General features: G+C 44.0%; 1 protein-coding gene across 12 annotated transcripts in view; it reads right to left on the reverse strand.

Annotated features, from left to right (window-relative positions):
* Positions 1 to 17,351, reverse strand: part of LOC111252022 (uncharacterized) — a 121,691-nt gene that overhangs the window by 30,707 nt on the left and 73,633 nt on the right. For all 12 annotated transcript variants that reach the window (XM_086991429.1, XM_086991428.1, XM_086991427.1 and 9 more), the window contains one exon: positions 4,922 to 5,302. In XM_086991429.1, coding sequence (XP_086847555.1) covers positions 4,922 to 5,302 — 381 coding nt within the window. The remainder of the gene's footprint in view (positions 1 to 4,921; positions 5,303 to 17,351) is intronic.

Genomic DNA, 17,351 nt, shown 5'->3' on the forward strand with positions numbered 1-17,351 from the left:
GTTTAGTCACCATTAGTAATGGTAACTAGTAACCTCAATGCCAGTTGCACAGATGCCTGTCATACAATTAAAAGATACTCCCGCTTGCAGTTCGTGGGAAAAAATCATCATTCGTCACTGGTTTTAGCTGTTTTGCATCCTTATCGCATATATATATATATATATATATAGGTGTAGTAGTTGCAGTAACTAGCATGGCCGCGCTAGTCTACAAACTATGCCCTGCCTCTCGTCCTTTACAATTATCAATTTGGTGGACCATCACCCATAGATATCTTTCTTTAGATATTACCTTTAGATATTATGGAAGGTCGGAACAGGGATCTCTCGCTACCGGCAGATCCGGGAAAGAAAGGAAGAAACAGATCGAAACAGGATGAAGACAGTAAGGAGCTAATTAAGGAGGAAATTATAGAAATAGATGGAGTTACTGTGCAACCTACCTCTTCTATGCCCAACCCGAATTCTGAAACGGTAGTGGACACCATGGGGTCCAGAACGAGCTCATGTCTTCATGCTTAGATGTGCATACTGATTATTGTCAACTTTTGATCGTTGCCCAGGAACAGGAAAATTATGAAATCTCCCGTTTTTTGGTTAGGCGAGTTGGCAAGAGTCGCTGCGGGAACTTTACTCCCTTGATATCCTCTACGTTTCAACGTTCTTCTCTTCCAACAGATACGCATAGATACTGATGTGAATGGGGCGTACTTATTATGGGGATCGGCTTGTTGCAGGGAATGTCGTTGACCTGTTACCCAAATGCACTGCAACTAGCGCCAGCAGTGATTAACGTTTGACGTTTGCGACGGCCTAAGGCGGGCGCCTCAGGTACATGATCAACTTTTGTGTATTTGTAATTCCATAGAACTCTCAGTCTGAACGCATAAAGTGTGATTGATATAACACATCAAGGAAAAAATGATCGCATGATCTGACAGCGCCGCCAAATTTATCTGCGTCGCAACAATTTCATCATCCAGCAACTTTTTCGTTGTTTTCGTTAATATTATTATCAGTGTTGTTAAAAGCCAAAGAGGGATTCTATGTTTTGTACGATCTTGTAGGTGAATGCGAGTCGATTGGAACTGATCGATACACTATGGCTGTCTTTGCCAGAACTACTATACATACAGCTGCACATGAATCAAAACGTATCTGATCTTTGAAAAAGACACAACACTGTAGCAAGATTAGCAGACTACTCTCTTTCTATTTGCCCCTTCTTTTTTATCTAAAATTCGCGTTCTCTGTGGGCCGGGTGGCCATCACTTATTGTTAAGGAGTGATGGATGACAAATACCCAGCGCGTTTGGTTTCCGAGGTCTAGGGTTCGACCGGAATAGACCGAGCAGAGTAGCTAGATTTAGGATAATGAAAAAGGTCAGAGGACACAATATTATTTATACGTTGAGCAATTTAACTAGTGTCAAAGAACTATCCCCAGGATAAAGTTCAGATACGACCAGCACTGCACTAATGAAATACGCGCAGTTCTAATTCATAGACTCAAATTGGCTGAAAGGCCATTTAATATATTACGAGGTGGAATGATTGGCTACGCTGACTGCAGTACAGTTAGTCGTCGACTACATTGTACAGGTTCAATAAATCTTTTATTCCAATTATCATCCATAATTTTTTTTTTTTTATAAATGTACACACTTCCACAAGGCTAATTATGCTATTATGCGAGTCTTACTGCACAGGGAATTTTACTGCAAGGTAATTTAGTGGCTGTAAAAATTAATTCCAGCTTACGCTATAGCTTCGTGAAATACACCAGCTGCACTATACTGATTACTGCATTTACAAGCATAGTAAAAACTGTTGTCGGCTAACGGAGGCGTTTTTCGCAAAACCTGTAACAATGACTTCAGTAGGGAACCCTGCGAGCTTTTCCATGGCGTAATGTTTGCCATCTTCGTTGCGTCATAAGCTAGAATAGTATTTTTGCTGAACTTCTGGTCCTCCCCTTGCAACCTTCTCACACCTTCTTTAAGCCCGAACAGAGGATAATATCGAACTTCTAACTTCTTTACGTTGTATGCATTGTCATGCAACACGACTAAATCAATTGTTGATATTCGCTGCTTCCATGTCTTTGTTTTACCTGTTCAATGCAATATTATTAATTAATCAGTGCAGTTCTATGAGCATCTAAAAATATCTAAGAAAAAATATTGCGCGCATGTCACCCGACGAACTAATTGCTCGTCATAGGTTATTGGTGCCGTAAGTTTATATGTGTTTATTGTTCACCGACTACGTTGTGATCATCACGAATGATTGCGATCGGACTTTTCTTATTCAAGAAGTGTTTTTATTCCATAGTCATTTACGGTGCTACATTGTCGGTGGACTTCGATCGAAGGGACTTGTTTAGCCAAAAATCATAAGACGACAGGCTGTCGCGTCATGAAAATAAAAGAAACAAACACTTAATACCGTCCGCTCTGGCCTCGTCGCCTTATTTTGCCCATCTGAATCATCGTCATCGCTTATCATTGATGTCTTTTATCATCAACCATTTCACAGCAACTGTCTGCTGACCGCGTAATGATGCCGAAAATGAATAATGCGATGGCATCGCAACCGGCACGACGTAAATAAGCGACACCGCCTAATGCTTATAATTGTATGATAACTAACGTTTCGTGTTTGATTACCAACTTTTTACTGTTATTTTGTTGCTTCTGGCGATGCAGACGAAAAAGACGCTCAAGCCAACACTAATGCCGGTGACCGCCAAAATAACACTTGCACGATAACGTTATTTACCACTTGTTGGCGTTCTATCACTAGTGCCACACAAATGGCACCATTAGCGTACAATTCGGACATAACAACAGCAAGCAAAGTATCATCTCAGAAATAATATTCTTAGCAATAACAATGGCAAATAGTTTCATTGCAGAAAAGAAAAATGCTCACTCAAAGCAGACAGCTGCATCAAGCTAGCCAAATTTGCCCGCCATCTCACTCGAGCTTGGCTTCCGATTTCTGCTCAGTTATGGTTCATTACTAATCATTGTGGCCATTGACTTACCGTGCCAAGGGATTATTACGATGGATGAATTAATCATCATTGCTCGCACAACAACTGGCAGAAGAAGCAAGGATAGATACAGAACGTTAACCGGCCCAATATTAATCGTCCCCTGAAGGCCACACGAGACACTAACAAGACGGTAAAGGACCGCGTGATTACTATTACGATTACGACTACAGTACTACGAACCAGCGAGTAGCAAAATACCGACCCTTCAGTTCAGTGCTACAGCCGCCGAACGGAAGGGAACTTGCTCAGTTTTGAAAGGAACGATTGATGAATCTGATCTAACAAGTGCTCAATGATTCTGTACGTAGGGTTCCTTTTTCCTATTTCGTTGATCTACTATGAATAGACTTCACATATTTAAAAAAAAGCCTGTAATAATAGACATAACTAACCTTGATTAATTCGATTACTAATGTGATTAAATGGCACGACTTCGTAGCGACCGTATCTCAAATAAGTATATATAGACTATCGATGCGATACTTTCCTTTTATTACTCTTTGTTGCTATGAACGCGATGACTTTCCGTAAACCTATTTAGCAACAAATCGAAACTACAATAGCTGACAAATACAAGAATTTTTCGTCGACGAAAAAAATTTCAGATGCTTTTTAGCGGTACCATACTGTCTAACGGTTCGCGGGATGTTTATTCAATGTTCAATAGTAAAACGATTATCGAAAATGGCTACTTTGGATTGAAGTACCGCTATTTAACCTGAGACAGCAACGTATAACCATCAAAGAACGAATCGGGTTGCTTTTGTATTCACAGGCGTAAGTAATCAAATGCGCTTTTAGCAGAATTTTTCATCGTATCATTCCTTTTTCGATGTATCACCGTGGCTGGGTGTAATTGCAGATGAAGTTTCCAATTAAATAAGTTCCTTGCTCTTTCCTTTTTAATTATAACGGTCAGAGACGACCTCACACAGCGTTCCAACTGTGGATACTGTCACTGTATATCATAGATGTTCAATAGGTTTCGAAAATGTTTGCATTTAATGAGACAGTGAGAAAGTACGTTGTTTCAGGATAAAAGAGGACTGTGAACTTGATTTTCTCACAATTAGAAGAATATACTCTTTTAGCCACTGACTTCTTACCCGCTTATAAGCCTACGTTTATTTCTGCCGGTACGATGAAGTGACAATGACTGTGACGTGATCGATCGTTTGACAGGATATCAACCATCAGTCATCAAAAGTATATCCTTGTCCTGCATGTAACCATTCAAGAACGTTTTGCGCACTGCTTTATATCAATATGATTCAAGTCTTGCACTCCATCACCTTGAGAGCTATTATTTCGGTCCTCTTCATAACAGATAAGACATCATTGGTATCAGATTGATTGAATTCAATCACAGAACCCCACATGTGTATTATTGGACCTAAAGTAAAAACGTCCGTCAAAGAGCCATATTTATTCTACTCTCAAAAAAAAAAATAAGCATTTCCTGTCAAGCCAACATCTGAAAGAACAAATCACCTAAATTGCCTATAATCGCATGCTGTTCTTCGACGACTTGACGCTAGCACAGAACATTAATGATGTTTCGAGTCACCAGCTTTAGGTTACGGAAGGCAATAACCGAGTCCAAAAGTCCAAATATTTGTTAAAATCATAAATTACGCACAATATAGGTTCGATGGCCTGGTAAGTATTGAATAGGTTCGTACAAACAATCGCCCAAATCACCATATATATGCACAGTAGCTTAATCGAATAGTTGAAGTTTGTCCCCTTCTCCTCTTCGTTTCTCCAAAAACGTCCCTCTAATACACTATATATGGGATAGCAGTTACTAGGGGAAATCTAATGGGAAGTATGATGCAGATGCCGTAATGCTGCACCTACCTGCTGTGTGGGTGCATTTCCGTTTTGCTGGGGAGGTTGGGACTGAGGCTGTGGTTGCTGTGATTGCTGCTGCTGCTGTTGTTGTTGTTGCTGCTGCTGTTGGCTCATCGGCAATGGGGGTGGATGTTGACCATTCGCCAGTGGACTGCTGGCAACTTGGGCGGCCTGCACGGCCTGTGCGGCCTGCGCCGCAGCCACCACGGCGGCTTGGTTTTGTAGAGCTACAGCGGCTGCTTTGGGGGCGTCCAGGGCGTCCTTCTTGGCGTGAGGCGGCTGCGGAGCCACTGTGGGTCCGCCGCCAGCTCCAGGTGCTCCCGCGAAGAACCCACCAGGGGCTGCAGCCAACTGGAGCTGTTGTTGCATTCCGCCGAGATCACCCACCTGAAAATGGTCAGATACGCATATATGCATGTTAATCGAAAGGGGAATAGACCACAATAATTATCAAAACACAAACAATGTCCATATGATAGGACACAAGCGATTTTGCATTGCTGACACTAAAGAGACGATGATGCATGGTTTCTTTTCTCGCTATTACGGCGGCTTGCGTTTGTAGAGCTAGAGCGGCTTCCTTAAGGGCGTCCAAAGTATCCTTGTTTGCGTTATTATGTCAAAGGCGAAGTCTATCATAAATCATGCTGGTTATATAATCTGACATCGTGTCAACACCGCGTCGGCGTATCACACGGATGATCTACAATTCTTGGCTCCCTCGATCTGTTACGGTGCAAATATATAAATCATGCAGCATGCCATTGCTTTGTATATTTGCACCGCACTGGAAATAAGCTTGAATTGTTGTCTTGTCCACCCATTACGGCAGGCAAATAAATTTTATGGCACTGTATATTAGCTTAGTCTGTTGTATCTGTTGTAAAATTAATATTACATGTATGTCTGAACTACATCGACGTATACTTTCTGCTAACGTCGATGATAGTAACTAGCTAACATGCGTTATATATCTCGCTTGCTAGCAATGGTTTCTTGGTGCTCTTGTCATTAGAATGGATCGCATCTGTTCACGCGCGACCGCTGTGCAACACCGAACGAAATAGACAAATTGCAAAACGCTATTTGTCTTTGCTTATATCAGTAACTAAGTTGAGTACTGGTAACACTAGGACGTATCTCGACAAATCATACCTTAACAGCAACCCTCTCTCTCAACGTACGCGACGCATTCAGAAGCGATCAACCTCGATTCGAAAAGACGGCCGTCGCTTGTTCCCACTCGATTGCAAATCAACGACAAAACGCACACTTTCGTCACCTAAGGCGTCTACGCGGAAAAGAAGATCGCTGAAAAACTAGACAGGAGCAGTGGACACTCGTGTGTGCGCAGCGTTAAAGCGCAAAGCTTTAAAACCTAAAGACGTAACAGCTCATGTGTAAGATGGATAAACTAAGCAAAAAGGCTAAAGAGACGTGAGTGCTGTCATGTCCTATAGAACGGCCTTAGGAACACAGTCCTGTTCAGGCCATGCTGCCAGTTCTTACTTTCGTGTGAGAGCTATGTGCTGAGTTTTAGAGACAAATCAATCTAATGGCCGGGAGTACTTTGTTCATCTGACATACAGGAAAGCATGTTGAAACCTCTAGACAGTAGTTACGGAAGAAAACAGGCCCTCGTTGGTAGAAGATACTAGCGTTCGTTAGTCCCTTTGTGCCGCGTTTTAGGTAGGTCCTGGCCCCACCCGACGCCCGATTTGTTATATTCACTGACCTTGAAGTTAACTTTGCTTAGATGAGGTTTTTAGATTAGGAACAACGGACAGCCGTTGCAGAAACCAGCGACATATTTTATAATCTGCCACAGATTTCTGCCGCTGACCGTCTTTATCAGCCGGATCGCAACCCACTGAACAGAAAGGAAAAAAAATGCAGAGAATAGGATCCAAAACCAAAAAATGGGGAACAGCAGACTGCAGGCTGCTGCCGTCACCCTCCCTCTATCTTTCCCAGTTTAGCATCCAAGGGGACTCACCGAGCTGTCCCCACCCCAAAACGTCCCATCATTCTTTACCTGTATAACTAACAAGGCAATGACCCCCGCAAACACAAGCAAGTTTCAGTACACTCGCATGGGCATCTGAATATCCAGACAGCAGCTACCAACAGAGGACGCAGTCAGTGTATCGAATCGCCTGCCGCGAGCGGAGCGAATTTTCGCAGGCACATTGTACTTAGGCGTTGAGCACCCTCTCTGCTATCCGCTTCCCAAACGCTCTGAAATGTGACTTGCAGGAGTCTCCAAAGACCTTTCCTCCTATATTCAACAGTTGTTCCTATCTTAACGGCGAGACTTTGTTTGAGCTGTACAATGTTGCGGAGCCCACACTGTTTTCGCTAAACAGGATGGCATTAAGTGTCTTTGTGCTCTGAGTATCCTGTGTACAAGGGCATAATTAGTGCCTGCATTGACTAGATTGAACGTTAACTAACGTTCGATGTATTCGCCGGTGCATACGTGCGTGCATGCGTTTTGGATTTAGCCGTCGCTACCTCGCGGAGGACGCTGAAGAGCATACCCATGTTCTATTGAAGTCTAGTCAACCTTATCTCGTTGTCGGCAGATCTAGGGGTGGCGGGAAAAAGAGAAAAAAAGTGAAGAACATAATAGACCGAGAGAAATCCCGCGGGGCTTACCATCAACTCGAACAAACAGAAGAACGAACGACTCGCCGAATGAAAGCGACGACGACAACACTGCCTATATTATACCTACGGCAAGTGCGTATACGTGAACGACCAAGTACGCCCGCAACCACCGTTACCGGCACTGCCATCGGTACTTTGCTGCCGCCTCGCTGCCACCCGCCACGATTAGTTTAAAACAACGACATCGGTAGCTGGAGATCGGCGACAATGGCCACAGCCAGCTGATGGGCCAATGCTGCATGGAGACAGGAAACTATGCAGCAGCCTAGCATTGCTGCGCAATTACAAATAATACCGAACGCCCACCTACTCATTCTATATTGAAAATTACGCGCACATACTTGAAAACAGCGTCATTCCGTTAGTTGCCAAGTAAGAGCTTTTGCGTGGCTTGAAATTGTGCAAAGAAGGATAACAAAGACGAAGACTAACTGATCCACTGTATAAGTGTGCGAAACCTATTACCACTGGTCGGGCTATGATTATTCGTTGTCTTTCGGACTTTGAGGCTGAAATCATTTTGCGACCACGCCACAATTCTCCTTTCCCTTCTTGCAATACCTCAATACTCTCTCAATATCTTGTGGCAACAGCAGCAGCATACGCAACGAGTGCGGAGGACGAGGTGGGCTGCTGGCTACGATATCTTACGTCGGGGTATTAACCAAAAGCGCCTTGTCAGATCTAGATTTAGCGTCGCTACAATGCTATATTCTTCCGTCACTTTCCTTGAGGCCCCTCAACCTTCTCACACCAACAAACCTGAGTTTAATACACTCATTTTCGTCCACTCAAACAGCTTCCTTATTTAAATCTAGTTGAATCTCCATAAAAGCGCGGTGCAGTATTCAGTCAACCATTTCCCCAAACATTTCCTTGTTGCTGCTCCCTGTAGGAATCAAAATTCGGGTTACCTATGTGAGAGTGAATGTGCACATTAAGTGTTTTCAGCGACTCACGTCTGCCATCGCCACTACCCGTTCGTATTTCTATCCTATAATAGAAATGGTATTAGGAAGTATATTCTTTTGGTGGCACCCATGTACATGAAGGGCTCGAAGCGAAAAAGGTCTGACTAGAAGCGCTCTAGCACTGCCGGTAGTGTGGGGACGTCGGCTTTACGTAGGGGAGGTTAGAAATAAGTAACGATCCCCTCAGGCTTGCTACGACTAACAATGGAATGTGTCTGCCCTTACCTCTGCCGAAGTTAAGGGTGGCTGGGGGAAGTCCAAACAGCAAAGCTTTGTATCAATGGTGACGGGCTCTGCTGGCACGCTAACACTTTCTCATATACGGAAGGCCTACCTAGATCTCCATTACTTCAAATTTCCTTCCTCTTCTCCAGCCTCCAAAAAAAGAACTAAGGTGCTGTTCCATTTCTAGGTGTAATGCTAGCGGGGCCGCTTTCTGCACTACATACATGAGAGTGTCTAGCTATTTGAGCTAGGATGGAAGAACTGAGTCAAGAGAGGAAGACGAAAGGAAACGCTGAAAGCAGCTACTGAATTAGGCAGCTCCTACCTTAGCGAGACAACCTAGCTCGGCAGAGGTTTAGGCACTGAGCAATTTCCCCACTGCCGTTGTAACCGCCGTTGTAACCACCGAAGCATTCTTTTTATGTCAGATTAGTTAGGATAACAGGAGCTTGGCAGGCTACTATGATGGCTGAGATCCTTCTAAACTGAAATCGCAAATGCCGATAAACCCCTTTGCCCCGTCGAGAGGCCTCTGTCGAGAAAACACACCGACAGACAAAGAGGTCCTGCACGCGCGGCCATGATATTGTTTCCCCGCCAGCGGCCCATTTATATTGCCTACTTGCATCGCAAAGCGGAAAAGGACGCACGGTACGGAACAGGACGAGAGACTGGACGAAGAGAAGAATTCCTCGTCTACCGGTATCAGGACTAGCAAAAATTAATTGCTGTACGCAAATCGGTTTTTCTTTATCAACGCCAGATCACGCTCGGAAGGCGACGACATGATCTTAGAGGAAAAAAGGGATTAACCTAACACGACAATAACGGCATTATTAGGAATAGCGAGCCTGAACATTTCCGATTTGCGGATTATTATTGCTGAAGCCATTCCAAAACTTCTAGTAGTCATTTTACGTCGTAGTGCTAAAACATGGATAAGAGGCGTGTGATGGGGAAAATCGTCTTAGTAATGGAACTGATGAGTTTAGATTCGTTTTTGCGGCAAGTCTTTCAGCGCTACGATCTAACAGCGGCAAAATGGCTGCAGATGGCAGCACTTCGTTGAAAAAGGAGCTGAGCATCCGCTTATTGTTACATACCGAAGCCAAGAAGAAAAGGCACAAGCGCAAAGAGAGACACATCTGCTAAATGACAGAAAGTAACGGGTAAGCAAAAACGAAAATCTTAGGTTTACGTTTATTTGTATATTTTGTAACGACACTGTCTTCTCGGAAATGAGAGAAATATTGTTGCGGACATTGTGTGTGCGCGTGTGTGTGCGTGTGCGCGCGTGTGTGTTCGTGTGCGCGCGTGTGTGTTCGTATGCGTGTGCGCGCGTCTGTGTGTGTGCGTGTTCGCGCGCGCGTGTGTGTGTGTGTGCGCGTGTGGCTGTGTGTTCGCGAGTGTGTCTGTGTGTGTATATATGTATACACATAAAACAGGATCAACGATGTTTATTTTATAAAGTATAATCCTGACGTTAATGACAATTTACTAATTTTCTAGAGCTATGGTGAAATAGAATCGACCTAACAATTTTATATACTGCTGTGTTATAAGACACCTTCGGATTCGAATGTTGATACAAAACATACTTCAACGACCTTATCGATAGCTGAAACAGCATTAAGCTTTTTTTGTTTCTTAATTTAGTAGTCTAGCCACCGCTTCTTTACAATACATTTGTTCTTACACTCCTATAGCACACGTGCTAGCATATATCAGCCCACGCGCTTACGCAGCTCCTTCATCGAACTGGCAGCTTTGTCTCTTGAAGAAATCCTGTTTTATTTCCTATCAACGTCTTAACCTTAATCGAGTGCGTGTCAAATCTCCTTCAGCCACGACTAATTTACCACTTGCCCCGTCCGTCTCGCCCGCTCTTACTGTTGAGGAAAAATACATACTAGTTAATGGCTCCTGTGCAAAGGTTAAATTGTTATAATAGAACTAAGTTTTTTCCAATTGTTTTGGGTACCCCAAAGACAGGAAAGAAACGAGGGGATAGGGAGTCTGCCCGGTACGAAGAACGATGAAAGCGGCGAGGGCACCCACAGTCGAAGGCACGGCTTTGTAAGAAGATCACACAGACTCTGTGGTGCGTGGCACGAACAACGTTGTACTGCCATTCGGAACAGAAGCCACTGCTACCACCGATAGGTCGAACTTAGCAGCAAGTTTCGTCTGGTAGTGGCCTTGTACGCACTTGCATCTGACTCATTGATTTAGTTGGCCGGGAAAGAAAACAAGGACGATTTAGTCTCACTTACGTGCAAAAACAGCGGTATCGGCTGCTGATAACAGCTGACGACCTGATCCTTGAATCCTGCCCACATCGCCACCCCCTAAGCTTGTAGATACGGGACACAACGCAAAGCCAAACCAAAGTCGAATCCACATACGGAACGAAACCGCCGCTTGCCGGACGAGGATGCCGCCGTCTCAATAGCATCTATCCAAAAAGACATGTGTGAGACGGAGGCAATATCGGCTGCATCGTTGTTTGTACTATCAAAGTGTAGCAGTGCTAGCGCCACAAGTAAACGATTAAACCCACAGAACTAGGCACAAAGCACCCCAACCGACAGTCTCCCATACCACTTAACTATCCGGCCGCTGACTCTCAAACTTGCCGCGCTCCATGTTCCAAAACATGTTCCCTATTGTCGCCCCCGACTTGTCTTAACTTATCGTTTCGACCTTTCAGAGTGCACACCCCGACTCTGTTTGCCCTACCATTTTCATTCGGTCCACACCTCCTCCGTTTCCCGCTACTGTATGATGTTCCTGGCCTCGTTGGTCATGAGAAAGGGACCCCGTAACTTGTTTACGGTAGACGGTTTACAGCCGACCGGTCGCAACAAGACAGCAATGACGAGTGGAAGAAGAAAGGTGGTCTTAAAAAAAGGACCAAGTTAGAGAACCAAATTTGGCGACAGCAAGCGACCCTACCTCAGCTGGATGCCATTCTAGCAAAGCAGGACTTTATACGCTCGAAATACAATGGAACAAGTAGAACTTAGGACAAAAAAAGGACAGGTTCAGCCACAGATTAGCCGCAGAATAGCAGGGGCTGCAACTTGTACTAAGAAAATGGGTACGAACGAATAAGCAGCAATAGAAACAAGTGTAGAAACATGTTGACCGATAAAATAATATCTTTATCTATTTGTATAGATGGTTGCTGAATGCCCCATATTCTTTGACCGGTGATTTTTAAAGGAAAAGAAACGTACAATATCAGCATGAAAAGCATTGCTTTTTCCTCCTCCGTTTCGAATATCGTTGTTTCAATTAGAACGCAAAAATGGATGACCCGCGGTTAAGATCTACGCCGCCTTCAAACTGATGATCACGAGGCCTGCGAGCATAGCAAAAGGGAGGGAATTCACTCGCATTTCAGTACTTTTTTTGGATAATGTTAATTGAAACGGAAGGCAATAATATTTTGGGCATGCCTTTTCAACCACGTTGAGGGACATATTGTGAGCAAACTAAACCAATTACAATTAGTTGAGGCAAGACGCACACAGTTTCCTGAAAGCCTCTCAAAAATCGTAATCGTAATCGAGAAAGCATATATAGCGCTATCGGAGTAAATCTCAAAGTTAGATTTAAATAAATGCATCTTTAGTGTCATTTATTGGGAACTAGATGAAAGAAAAACACGACCTAATCAAGATACACCTAGCTATGATTTGTGTCAGACGCTCGTTGTCTGATATTTTAATAGTTCCCTGATGTAGTCACGTCCGACTAGAGAGGTCGACATAGAAAATATCGTAATGTGTGAGGTCATCAATCAAGCAACTTTGAATTCAACGAGAAAGCTTACGTCGGCGATTTAGGGAAACGCATGCTTCGTTAACGTTGCTACTTCAACGATGGCAGGTGTAGGCCGACGACGGTCATGGCCCCGGCCGATTTCAAAGCGCTTGTAGAGTTCCACACATACGTGCCCTCTTAGAGGTGGAGCTTTTGTGACGAGAAGTGTACACGATCGGTTCACGTGAATTGAACCTATAGCCGCATTACCTCGTTGCTACCCACCTATGATTTCCAGGCGATTTTGCAGGTAGGCAGGCCATGCACTTAACTAGAACCCCTGTCGAAAGTGGAAGGTAACGCGCTGAGTGTCACGCCGTGTAACTCTGCATCCAGAACATTCAGCTTCGTCAACATAACCAGCCATATTTACGTACGGTCCCCCTCGAGACCCAGCGTATCTGGTAAGTGCTAACTGGAACGGTTCAAAGGAAAAACGAAATGACCTTTCCTGCAAGTCATGGTTTCGAAGTCATATCAAACATATCGCGAACCATGACCTAAGCTGATAAAGAGGTCCAGGGTTTAGTGGGTGAGAGTCCCACAGTACCGGACAAAGCACAATTCAGTAATGTCTGGTCTGCATAATGCATTTCCCTTGACCTCCAAAAAAAAGCCATATATATATATATATATATATATATATATATATATATAGAGAGAGAGAGAGAGAGAGAGAGAGAGAGGGAGAGGGAGAGAGGAGGAGGAACTGATACTAAATAGTTGCGCTCGATTACTCTACGAATCTGAGTGGAGCTATATAGCTTTTAGCTGACGATAAATCCGAGGAATAACCACAAACAGTTGTTGCAGAAGGTGGTAGTGAGAATAAAATTAATCAGAAAGGGCGAGAACCGCCATTCGAAAGATGACCAACACAAACAGGGCATGTTGTAATGCCACAATTGCATAAGAACCCTCTCAAGTCGAAAATGGAATCGCACTGCAGAGAAGAACGCCAGTTAGCTTTTGCGCTTGCTTGATCAATACACTGCAATCCTCCATGCGTTTTTTTTTTCTTGATCAGTGGTGTATGAAGATACTAGAGGCAGCGTCCTTCGAATCTGCTAAAAATCAGGACGACGATAAAACGAATCAGTCAGACTTCGCCACCGCGACTGCCGCCGCCGCCTCACTCTATGTTGGTGTACGCTTAAGTAGATACCACAGACGAACCACAATTTCTGTTGAACACTCAACTGCTGTTACCAGCGCTTGGCATCTATGCCGTAAACGTTCAGCTCCGCCGTTCAGTGCCGTAAACGGGCACGTTCAGCTCGACGTGACCCCCGATACGGCTTCAGTGAATATTAGTATGGTCAAGGAGAGGTAAGTGTCTATTTTACCTTGGAGGAATTTCATCTTGGGATGCTGCTGCTAGCTAAACTACTATTTTCTCAAAAGAAAAATGGCAAAAGGGGGCACGGAGGAAGTGAAGGAACGATCTAAGTGGGTAAACGGACGGTGGATATATCTGTTTACCCGGTGGCCGAACAGCTAACCTGCATACCCCCAACCTGTTGTACCCGCACTAGTTGAACGTGGGCTGCTTCAACAGAGAGAAGGAGGTAGAGAGTAGTTGTAGAATTAATAATCAGGGCCCCAACCTAAAGCTCAGATTTAACGACGCTCCGGCTCTGAGCCAGAAAACTTAAAGAATCAAGAAGTTAACGCAGTAGAAGTCCTAGCGGGTGGGGCAACGGCGGAGCAAGCAGGTCGCATAAAGTCGAACGATTCAACTTGGATACCGCAATTCAAATGGGTGGGCAAAAGAAACGAATCCAAGCAGCGCCTACTGCCATCATGGCTCGCGCTGTACTCAAACGCAAGCACGACGAAATTGCACCCAGGGGATTGGAACCACTGAAGTCCATTGGTCATCATCAAAATGAAACCATCTAACCAAAGAATCACTCTAAAGGGCCGCCCGTGTTATTTTGAATGCCAACGACGATTAAGGTAGCATGGGTTGGAGGATTATTACGTCATTATACTAAATGAGAAAAATGTGAAAAGATAAAAATTTCACCGATAACAACTTGTGGTTCAGTAACTACAGCTGTTTACTGCTACTTGGCAATGATAGGCGGCCTACACCAGTGAGTGCGTATAATGAAGTACTTAGTCGTTTTGCTTTTCTATATATAAACACACACAGTTTTTTAAATATTTTGTCGACAGAAAACTACAATTACCATAATAAATCTGAACTAGTAGTAAAGGTAACAATCAAGAGACATTCACAACTAACTGCGTATTCCCCCATCATGCAATAAATGAAATCAAATCTATGTAAAGGTAAGATGTTGTTTCTAACATCGCTAGTCCAGTGTCATATTTTTAGAGCAGGGTTTCAATAGAATGTAGGGCCGGTCGACGATTTCCAACGAGCTCACATAGCAAGACTCAGGTGTATTGTCGCCACTGTTGTTATTGTTTGTGTTATCAGCCAGCAGTTGGCTATCCACTGCTCACAATGAGGGTACAACAATCTCCTTCCTGCCTTTCAAATGCTTTGTTTTTCTCACTGTAATTCGCATTTCTTTTCGTGCGATTCCTCCCCGAGCGGCAGCGCAGTGAACTGATTACTAGAACTATTAGTATTAGTGGCTGCATCATTATCATCGTCAGCAGAATGTTGCAATAGAAGATGATCTCTCGGTACGTGCTACGTCGCTGATCGGTATCGATGTCTATGCTATAGAGCGTAACTTTAGCAACAGCAGAAAAGGCAGCCAAATACGAGAGCGGCCCGGAGCTTCGCGCAGTTCTCGACGGGCTGCTTAATCGGACCGCATGATTCGTTAGTAGATTCGGCCGGTTCCAGGACGATCACTTTTGTCTTTTCGTCTGTCCACCGTCGCATCGCCAATACAGCTACTGTTGCTTGTACTTTTCGGGCTCGAAAGCATCTGCAATTGACGGCAAATAGTCATTCGATCCTTGTTCTCAGTTTTGATCTTTTTACTTGTTCTCTCTTTCTGGCCAGACAGGCGCATTTTTTCGTACTCGTACCATTTAATGCTGCCCCGCTGACAACAACTCACCCGAGCCCTAAGTCCTGTCGCAGTTGGCCGCTGAGCTGCAGCGCCCGCTAGCGATGATTATCTGCAATCGGCCATCACAGCGGAGACAGGGCAGCGACTGTCGAGGGTTGACTTTTAGCGGGCAGCGAAGAGTCGCTGCAGTTCAACACAGAAAGCAGGACCGAGCAGGATCGGTCAGTGTACGCTTCATGACAGACACGGTATCCGTTAGTCTGCGCATACGGGGTAGTAAAATATAAAAAACAACACCAAGGGTTGACGCTTGTTCGGCGGAACTCAAAAGCTTCTGTAGTAAAAAAGAAGAAGTGGAGAAGATAAAGAGGCAAAAGTGAGAGCAATAGAGGAGCAAAAACTGCACAGCGGGGCAACGGTCGAAACCGCTGATGACAGCAGAACAGTGCCATTACCATGCGCGCGCTACATTGGCCCTTCCGGCCAAATAGAAAGCGACTATTGTCACAAGATGCAACTATTGCTGAATGTGTATTAGGGTGAATATCAGCATATTGCAGTGCCGTTCACGTGCGAACGAACGAACTGCTCAGGCGAGCCAGAGCTGGGCCAGCGGATTTTTCATATGCTTGGGAACAAATCTATTCTTTGTTGACAAAGGTACGCGTTTAGATCAACTTGAATAATAAAAAGTACATCGTATAGTTTCTGTCCGCTAACAAACGCTTAATTGCCTATATGTAATCGATGGAAGTTTCAACACAGCATTTGCATTATAAGCGTACAGAATGATTAGGATATCTATATATGCACAAACGTGCTAGGAACGATTATGTCTTATTGAAGTAAAGTGCAGCTTTTTTTTTTTACTATTGCATTGTTTTCCGCTGTTTCTGATAATAAGTTAAGCGAAACGAATCATTCTGCAGCTGCCGCTACTTGTTTATCCAGTTCGTGTCGTTAAGGGCGATCTGACGACGCCACAGTTTCACCACATTGATAGATAAATACCACACCCGAACTCCGCGTAGATCTTTAGGCACTGAACGACCACATAAAGATACAATACACTTGTGAACGAATGACCGCCGTATACAAAATAACCCATCTCCTTCCCAGTCTTCATTATCTTCACGTGTACACATGTACTTGGCGTTCGTGACGAGGAAGTCACTTCGATCCATATAACTTCGATCCAAGTAACGGTATCAATGGTAAGGTTGCTATTGCTATTGCCGCCTGCCGAAATTACGTAAAAACATTTGATAAAATGTTACTAGACTGCCACTTACTTTGCTGCAGCCTCTGGCTGAAGCACTTATTTCCGTGGGACACTGCGAGTATAGCATGCGTAAAAGCAACTCCTATCCGAGACGAATAACAGAAGCATCAATCATCGCGTGACAGTATGAAAACGAAGGCATAGACACCAGCACTAAATAACAATCTCTTTGCCGATAGAACGCGAACGTGATGATGGCAGTAAGTTCCGCCTTTCGAATACGAGGACCTTTTTGAAAACAAAGCAGTCCGATATCATATAAAAGGCTTACAAGTACACCTCACAAAAATCTATCGTCTTTCTACCTCGTCTAAGGTCGTAGCTCAAGCGGGATGAAAAGTTCGAGATAGATAGGACATACGTATACTCACAGCGGATATAATCCGCTGTTACATTAGCAGTGGATTATATATTGTGTATTCTTATTCAATACTATTTTTATCAACTGTAAAAAATCACCA

This window comes from Varroa destructor, unplaced genomic scaffold (genome assembly GCF_002443255.2).
Source record: "Varroa destructor unplaced genomic scaffold, Vdes_3.0 BEIS01000005.1, whole genome shotgun sequence".
Classification (NCBI taxonomy): Eukaryota; Metazoa; Arthropoda; class Arachnida; order Mesostigmata; family Varroidae; genus Varroa; species Varroa destructor.